The sequence below is a fragment of the Alexandromys fortis genome, unplaced genomic scaffold, assembly GCF_014885135.2.
Source record: "Alexandromys fortis isolate MF-2015 unplaced genomic scaffold, M_Fortis_MF-2015_v1.1 scaffold_89, whole genome shotgun sequence".
Taxonomy (NCBI): domain Eukaryota; kingdom Metazoa; phylum Chordata; class Mammalia; order Rodentia; family Cricetidae; genus Alexandromys; species Alexandromys fortis.
In genome coordinates this window covers 1,881,164-1,890,723 of record NW_026067973.1, presented here as the reverse complement: position 1 = coordinate 1,890,723, position 9,560 = coordinate 1,881,164, and the positions used below count along the sequence as shown (strand labels likewise).

Sequence of the window (9,560 nt, the reverse complement as noted above, 5' to 3'; positions counted from 1 at the left end):
ATATATATAGTGTCTATGTATATGTATATATGTAGTTAGGCATGGCACTGCTCAAGAGGCTGAGGCAGGCAGATCTCTGTGAGCTCAGGGTCAGTCTGATCTACATAGAGCAAGATCTGCCTCAAAATTTTTTGTTTTATAGTTATCTTTTTTATTGGGGTGGACAACACATGTGTAACGTGTGTGGAGATCAGAGAACAACTTTCCAGGATCAGCTTCCTCCTTCCACCATGTGGGTCCTGGGGATGGAACTCAGGTCATCAAGTACCTTGAACAGCTGACCCACCAGAATGCTTTAAAACCAAAACCACTTAGATATTGGCATAAAAAATGTTAATTTCTTACATTTCTTAATTAGAATTTTATTAGTTTCAAATTAAGTTGCTCCTTAATATAAATGGTTTAAAGATGAGCTGCTAAAGATCAGGGATCCTTCTTTGTTGGTACCAAGGATTGAACCCAGAACCTAATTCATGCTACATCAGCATTCTGTAGCTCAACAATTCCCACCCTTTTTTTATTTTTAGAGATAGGGTCTTAATAAGTTGCCCAGGCTAGCCTCAAACTCAAAATCCTCCTACCTTTGCCTTCCTAGTGGTTAAGATTATAGATGTACCCCTTCCCAGGACTAATAAAACATCTTAACAAAATGAACCAAATGCATTTTTTCCAGGTAGAGATGGTGGCACATACCTATGATATAAGCTTTCTAGGAGACTGAAATCTGAGGCTCTTGAGTGAGAGGCCAGCCTGAGCTATATACAAAGACTCTTTACACACACACCCCAAAACAGACAACTCATTTTCTCTCTTGTATGAGTCTTTCATCTACAGTGGCTTCCTCCTAGAACTTCCAATACGGTATCAAAAATGACCACTGAAAAGACTGTAGCTCTAATCTCTTAAGATTATACTTGATTTCATTTCTTACCAATCACATTCTATCAAAAGCATCTAACCCACTCTGCATTTAGCCATGCTCTACTTGGCTTCTACTAAAGGCTGTTCTCATAGTCATCTATTAAGTTCAAGGAAGATGTGGCAGGTACAAACGAGAATTCTAATATATGTGCAAAAAAAAAAAAAAAGCTCATGCAGTGACTGAGAAACCACATAATAAGGGGCATGCAGAAGAAAGAATGCAACATCAATCACTTAAAGAAAAACATTAAACACTGTAGCAGACTGGGAGCTGGAGTCCCAACTTAGTCTTTTTTTTGCTCTGAAAACAAATACTAAAACTGTAAACACTGGGGCTGGAGAGATGGCTCAGTGGTTAAGAGCATTGCCTGCTCTTCCAAAGGTCCTGAGTTCAATTCCCAGCAACCACATGGTGGCTCACAACCATCTGTAAAGAGGTCTGGAGCCCTCTTCTGGCCTTCAGGCATACAGACAGAATATTGTATACATAATAAATAAATATTTAAAAAAAATCTTTCTGTTGCTGTAACAGAGCGAGTCACGCTTACACCCTAAAACTGTAAACACTTAAAATGAACTTTAAAATTGTGCCAAAGTATATCTTTTAAAACACAGAGAGAGATTGTAAAGGCTGGCTGCCAATACCCCAGTAGTGTTCAACAACAGACTTTCACTGCAACTCCTCAAATTTGTTTTACTTTTTTTTTAAAAAAAATTAAAATCACCTTGCCCTAATATTTCAGTAATTTCCAGTTTCAGTTACAATGACCTCAGGTTTTAGTCTCAGTTTCTCAATGGAAAAACTAAATGACACAGGAATTTTCCGTAACATAATCAGAGTGGATCTGAGAGTCACAAACCAAGGAAGCATAAGAAAATACACAAAACAAACAAACATACCTTAGGTCAAATATACAGAATGAAACTATAAATATAATAAAGAGGGGTATTAAACTATTGTAATAATCCAAAGCCCCTGGGGATGACACTGTAGGCCCAAATCATGTCCTCCAAACATATCTAGGTTCCTAAACTTCACACTTGTGAATGCACTGTATTACAGGGTAAAAGGAGCTTTGTGTGCAAATGACCAAATAACTAATAGCTGCAAACTTCAGAGGTGGTCTTGGATCATCTACTAGGACCTGATGTAATGACAGGACTCCTTACAGCATGAAAAAATAATGAGGTCCAAAGTCACGGCAACAGAAGCATGATGGTGAGTGCCATGAAGACGGGGCAGGTTATCTCTACAAGGTAAAACGGCAAGAACTAGTTTTCCCTTTAGGTCCTCCAGGACCCAGGCCTGCTCAGCTCAAACCTAGATGTTAGCCTTGAAAGGCATGTTTTGAACTACTGACTTCCAGAACTGACTTAGAAAACCATTGTACGTGGAGCTATGGAGTCTGTGCTGATTGCTTCACTGACAGTAAGCCTGTTGCACCTTACCTTTGCAGGACGAGTCTTGCTATGCATCCCAGACTGCCCTCAAACTTAAGGTCCTCCTGCCTTGGTCTGCCATGTATCACTCATCTGAGTTCTGTGAGCTTTGATAGGTTTTATCAACAATTAATTTCAATGAAGCTACATAAAGTACTTATAAAAGAGGGTTCGGAATGGCCACAAATGACATAAAGACAAAGAAAGGCATGATTTTGTGCTAACAACGTCCTTGACAGTCTGAGGCAGGATGATTGAGTGTGCCTGGCTTAGTCTTACACTAAAAAAGAACCTTTGATTCTTGCCTGCTATGTCGTGGCCGGCTCAACAGTGACAAACTATGTGAAGTTCTGAACAAGAGCACAACTATCAGTCCGAGAAAAGGACAGAGAGAGACAGGTGACACTGGAACAGAACAGGTATGTCTATGCCTAAGGGACAGAAGTGCCACAGCTTGCTCGGGTACTGTGACCTGGAACAAGATACAAATCTGAATTCTTTGCGGGAAATCTGAGAACAGCTTTTGAGTCCTTGGCTCTTCTGGTGATTAAATTCTAACAATACTTCAGTTTTCAGCATGAGACACTCTGGCTTTCTTCTGGGAGATAAGGGACATACAATGTAATACCTACAAACAGTCAAAGGACAAAAATGCCCATTTTTCTACTTATGACTGCTGTGCACTCCCATTCTTCAAACCAGTGGGAGATGCGCTTGCATTTGTCAGGCAAACCGCTGGTCAGTCAGCACAACAAGTGTGAGCCACTGAGAGAGAAACGTAGAGAAGTTAGACGGGCAGACTAGTGAATATGAAATAAAAGGCTGGACTGAAAACCAGAGCTTAAAACTTGCTAAGAAGCACCCTTAGTGGATTAAAGTGAGATCTGGATGCAAGAATTTATATATGTGGGAGGAGAAAATACTTAGAAAAATCTCAATAGGTCCTAAACCACCTTTTCACATCTTAAGAGATAAAGGAGCTTTGAATTAACATTATATTATGCTTTGGGGGCGTTGTAATCTATTTTACGAAACTCTTACAGAATACAGCCTGTAGAGTAAGCACGCTCTACATCCATGGTGGTACACATCAACCTTTGCAAGAGAAGCTGAGTACATAATTTTAGTAGTTTTCCTTTCTATTTACAAAAAAAAAATATTGTTCATTAGTTACAAAAGACTTACAAAATAAAATAATAGAATTTGAAATACTACCTCTTCCTTTCTTACTAGAGAGTTCCTGCAAATACTCTATTTTTTAAATGTGCTTTGAAAGTTTACTAATTTCCAGGCTATTAAAGCATGAGACACTCTGGTTTTCCTCTGGGAGATAAGGACATACATAACACTACAAACAAACACTGCTGGGGTGGGAGTGTAGCTCAGTGGTGTCCTCAGCATGCACAAACCGGAGTTTAGTAGTCTACTCTAATTTTATTTTTTCAGGGAGGAGGTTGTTTGTTTGTTTTTCAAGGTGGGGTTTCTCTGTGTAGTTTTGGATGTCTCACAACTAACTCTGTAGAATACATTGGCTTTGAACTCAGAGATCTGTCTGCCTGCTCTGTCTCCCAAGTGCTGGGATTAAAGGCATGTGCCACAACCACCTGGCTCATGTTCTAATTTTTTTTAAGAGTCTAAATTGCCCCTACTTTCACCATGCTTCTTTTAAACAAGAAGCTCTCGCCCCTTGCCTTAAGAACTTTGACTGAGGAGCTCCTCCATCCTGTCTTCACCACACACATTCAGCACACACCTCACCTGCTATTTTGATATTCAGATTGGCATCCAGAAGCAAATTTTCAGCTTTTAAATCACGATGAACGATATTCCGACAGTGACAAAAATACACAGCTGTGACAATCTGCTTGAACTTCCGCCGAGCTTCCTTCTCTGCCATCCTTCCATGGGCCACCAGGTGGTCTATGGTGAACAAGAGAGAGTCAGTACCTACCCAAGATGATGTCAAGGACCCCTGTCCCCAGGTGGTTTAGAAGGCAAGTGAAGCACCCATCTGATAACAGTTTAAAAGTGAACAGAGGGGCTGGAGAGATCGCAGTGGTTAAGAGCTGTGGCTGCTCTTGCAGAGGCTCAGGTTCAGTTCCCAGCACAGCCATGGTGGCTATAGCTCTATGACTCCAATTCCAGGAAACCTGATGGCTTCTTTCTGACCTTCATGGGTACCTGGTATGCATGTGGTACACACATATACAGGCCCACACCCACACCCAATAAATATAAAATGAAACAATAAATAAAACCTGAACAGAGCTGAAGGAGAACAAGGCACTTTCCTGTGCACATCCATAAAAACTCACCAGCAATAAGAACCCAAACCACTCTAAGCCTGAATCTATTGTGATGAGGGTGCTTAAGAGTACACATGGCACCACCATAAGAAAGAAGGGTTCTCAGGGCTTAGTGCTATTATTCAAGAATCGTAACACTTAACACCTTCCTTCTCACAACCCCACTGCAAAAGATTACATGTACACAAGCAAACACACATGAAGATAAGCATCAAAAGCATTTCCTGTGTTTGAAGAGTGTGTCAAAAAGCAGAGTCATAGCAATAGATATCTCAGAACAGAGTACACACAAAGCAGGAGACTGGCTTTGTGCGGGGCTCTGCCCAGGCTGACATACTCACTCACTCACTCTTTCTTTCTTTTCTTTTCTTTTCTTTTCTTTTCTTTTCTTTTCTTTTCTTTTCTTTTTTCTTTTTCTGGTTTTTTTGAGACAGGGTTTCTCTCTCTGCCCTAGCTGTCCTGGAACTCACTCTGTAGACCAGGCTGGCCTCGAACACACAGAGCTTCACCTGCCTCTGACTCCCTGGAATTAAAGCCATGTGCCACCACCACCAGGAGACATCTACTTTCTTAAAGTTCTATAATTTGACATTCTTTGGTCACTTAACAATGTATATACATCTTTACATCTGAGTCTGCTATTCTTAGAACTATGATACTAATTTTTACAGAAAATATTTACTGAAAACCAAGAGGTTTCTATAAAAAAAAATGATCAATAGTCAAGCTACTAGAATATAGGGGGAAAGCAAACAACAAACAAACAATCTGGCATGTGACAGACTGTGGTTGTCCTCAGGACTGAAAAGCCATTTGACTACGCCATAATCATTGCAGCAAGTTTTAGAAGTACTTTCCTACAGAGTAAGGCACTGGCTGATACTGCGCCAATGCACACACCTTAACCTAGTTGTACATCATGACAGATTCCCGGATTAAACGTCAACCATGGGACTAGAGAGTTGGCCTCAGCAGTTAAGAGTGTATCCTGGCTGGGCATGGTGGCACAGGCTTTTAAACCCAAAAGTGTATACTGCTTGCCACTGACCCAGGTTCAATTCCCAGTGCTCACGTTGGGCCATTCACAGCTATGAGGGAACTCTAGAAATGGGGGAATTTACACCTTTTCTGGCTACCTGGGTACCCACACTTACACGGCATACATTCACACAGACACACACTCACAGAGAGAGAGAGAGAAAGACACACACACACATACTCACTCACATAAATTAAAATTAAATAAATCGTGAAGAAATGCAACAGCATATTCTGAGCTTCTAATGACCTTCTGTGAAAAGTCCTTTAACCCAATGATCCAGCTGAAAAGAATGTTAGCTTTATGTATACTGAGATAATAAAAAAGTACAAAGTTAAGCAATATAAGTATACATATGACCACTCATTAATAGTTCACTGAAATCACCCAATTATTTTGGTGACATCTCACCCTCATGACTAGCAATATTTATTTTTTTAAACTTATATGAAAATGGAATCTAGGGTAATGTACTACTAGCGATGGTCACTACAAAGACCAAGAGCACAGAGAAGACAACCAAGGGCCAGGGAGAAGTGCGAAGCAACCTACAACCCATCTACATGACAATTTCTGAAAGAATACAAATTGGGTTTTGACAGCAAGGGACATATTCTAGAATGTAAACATGATGCACGTGCACATTCATGTACACACTCACGCGCACACACATTAGCGTAAATACACAAATTACTAAGAAAGATCCCTCAAGCCGAGAGTGGCAAACAAGCCTATCATTCTAGTTCTTGGGAGGCTGAGGTGGGGCATCTTTTTGGAGGCCAACCTAGGCTGCCAAGGAAGACTCTGACATCACTAAAAACAGACAATCAACCTGGAAAGACCTGGTATAATGCCTCACTTACAAGATCCTGAAAGCTTTCCCCTAAAAATCAACCACAGTTGCTGGGCACGCCTTTAATCCCATCACTCTGGAAGCAGAGGCAGGATGATCTCTGTGAATTTGATGCCAGCATAGTCTACAAAGTGAGTTCCAGGACATCCAGGACTGTTAAACAGAGAAACCCTGGCTCTAAAAACTAAAAGCAAACAAACAAACAAAAATCAAACAAACAAAAAACCCACCATAGTTACTTACAATTTAATGGTGTAGGGGTGAGGGGAGGACAAGAAGTCCCCAGGATGGAGATGGGATGGATGGATGAGCTATATTCAGGTGTGTTTAGGCTTCTAGTGAGAACCACAGGGGAACTCAACAAACAACACAAAGTCCCAGACTTGAGGACAGCAACATAACACAAGCTGCTCTGGAACCGGACCCCCATGAGAGGCAGGACACTAGATTTTAAGTGATCACTCTCTAACAGTACCTGATCCCTGCCCCCCTCTCCGTTCCCTAAGAGAGGCCTAATTATTCTAATAATATGTTTAGTTGCTAAACTTGGTCTAATTAAAGAGCTCTGAGGAGACTGCTCTTCTTGAGAAACATAAGAATAAACTCCTCTGAAGGGTTACCATCAGAGAAGCTCATCTGGCCAAGCTACCCACTAATTAAAATGCCCAAGAGACACTCGTCTGGCAGTAAACATTAATTACCAAAACACATCAAAGCTTCTTTAACATGACAGAATGATTAATTTTGTGATTTCCAAAATAAGTGATTTTCTTTCATTAAAAAAAACTTTTTCTGAATGTCTAAGTACTTTATTTTTCTAAAATGATTGGAAAGTTCTCAGAATTTCTGTCAAGACCAGCTGGTAGAATACAGCCTAGCTCTGCTTCATCTTCACAACGACACACTGGTTATCCCTGAACAAAACATTTACCCTGCCAAAACCTCAGCTCCCAGCCTGCTAAATGGAGTCAACTTTCACAGGCCAGGACCAGGGAAGAGCTCCTGCATTTGAGGATAAGCTTGGACTTTAAGAGTTATCACATATGACAAAACTTGACTTTTCAGACATTTTAAAATACATTATTATGTGTTTCCCTGGTTCGCTCAGCACCATGCAGTGAATACTGAAGCATTTTGTTAATGCAGCTCCAGGCTCTGCAGCGTCTGTGGCACTGCATACGACTGAGTACTCTACACAGCAACACCGCTGTTGAGGGTCCTGGGTAGAAAGCATTAGTGGTAGCACACTGGGCAGACTGGGGTACACACACCACACAGAACTGCAACTACCAGCATCCCCACGCTATTCCTGCAGCTGCGGGTGTCACTGAATATCACTTCTGCAAGCAGCTTTCGGTAGGCGCAATAGGCGTGCGTTCCTCCCAGTCCAGCACTCGACACCCACGCTGCCCCTTGCTGCTGCTCTATGCTCTTCACCTTCAGCGCTGTCTTGGGGGCTCAGGCTCACGCTCACCTTTGCCTCAGCTTTTATTTTCATCCACTGGATTCCCCCACCCGTTAGCTTTGCTCGCAGTCTAAGGTCAGGCGGGTGTGCCAGGAAACCAACAGGCTGCAGTCTCAGTCCCTGCAGAAACCTGCCTTTCAGTGGCCTGCTGACAAACGGCTGCTTTATATCCCTATATGCGCAGTAGGCAGGAAGCAAAAACTCCAGTCCAGATGGGCTATTTAACCTCTAGTGGAGAAATCCAGAGCAGCAGCCCAGCCTGTACTTATGTATAGTCACCGCGTCTGAATCAACACTGGGTACTTTCACACAGCGGGTTCTGAATCCACTCAACAGTCAAAGGAAAACACAATCTGATCTTTGTTAGGATTCTAGCTAAACGGGACTCAGAAGAGCCATTGTACTTCCTCCAGGCCTTCGGTGAGCTAGGTCTCCTACATCTTTGCTGCCAATACCAGTTCTATAGAACCAGTGGTCTCAACTGTCCCCAGGACCCTAGCTTCTGATAGTCTATAGTCCTGCCCTGCCTCCCGCCTAGGCAGTCATCAAGGAGACACCTGCTATGTAAAGTCAGCCAGGCGGCCTTTCCACCACTCACTTATTACTTATTGAAATGTGGGGCTGATTTAAAGTTCTCTTCTTCTGCAATGCGGCTTCAGCCAGCTAAAACCCAAAGTGGGGTGAGTCTCCGTGTGGAATCCAAGTTCTCTTCCACACCTGCCAATCACCCTCATTCATCTGGCACTGGACTTCCTTACATGTCATCTGCTCTTCCCCGTGAAGGTGGCAAAAGCTAGGGACACTCTGAGGCTCACACACCGCTGAGGGGTGACAGAATAATGAATGAGTTCTGTGGCTCAAAACCCACTCCAGCACTAGCACACTGACCTGCCTCAGAATCCACTCTAGTTTTGTCCCAGTCTACTGGGACATGAGGAGGTGGGATACCTAACCTTTCAAAGAACAAAAACACACACAGGCGGGTCTTTGCTTGCCTAGACCAGCTTCAGTGGAGTCTTAGAGGCATGCCACTAACGGGACAGTGGCAGGGAGCTAACATTTCTTAAAATAAGTCTCTTTTCCATGCCATGCAGACTGTCCATTTGTCTACCATTTGGAGCTGATGGAAACCACTGTAGGTCAAGCATTGGGCAGAAACTGCATTCCGCGGGATGAAAGGTGAGCCTGAGCCCAGCCAGAGGGCAGGTATCCTCAGCTGGTCTCATATGGCTACCTGAAAACATGTCTGCCCATTCCAGGCTAACCACAATCAGCAGCTCTTTACTTTGCCACTTGGTTCTATCATTTCTTCTTCCTACACCCATGGAAACGACTTCCTGTTTATCAAACAAATCCTTCTTTCCAAAGGAGCCAGGGCAGGCCAAAATAACTCAAGCTGCCCGCAAGCAGGTTAATGAGAGAGAGCTCACTCTGCTATCCTATTGTCCTCTAACTTGAAGGTCAGGGTGCTTCGGGGTAGAGGAAGCGGGTTTGTTGCTCTGTTTCCTGGCAGAAATGCCATCTCACACTCAGCAG

The 9,560-nt window shown here is 42.6% G+C and overlaps 1 protein-coding gene across 5 annotated transcripts in view; it reads right to left on the bottom strand.

The window, feature by feature from the left end:
• The window catches only part of Sik3 (SIK family kinase 3), a 215,166-nt gene that overhangs the window by 71,069 nt on the left and 134,537 nt on the right, over positions 1–9,560 (bottom strand). For all 5 annotated transcript variants that reach the window (XM_050156356.1, XM_050156354.1, XM_050156353.1 and 2 more), the window contains one exon: positions 4,120–4,281. In XM_050156356.1, coding sequence (XP_050012313.1) covers positions 4,120–4,281 — 162 coding nt within the window. The remainder of the gene's footprint in view (positions 1–4,119; positions 4,282–9,560) is intronic.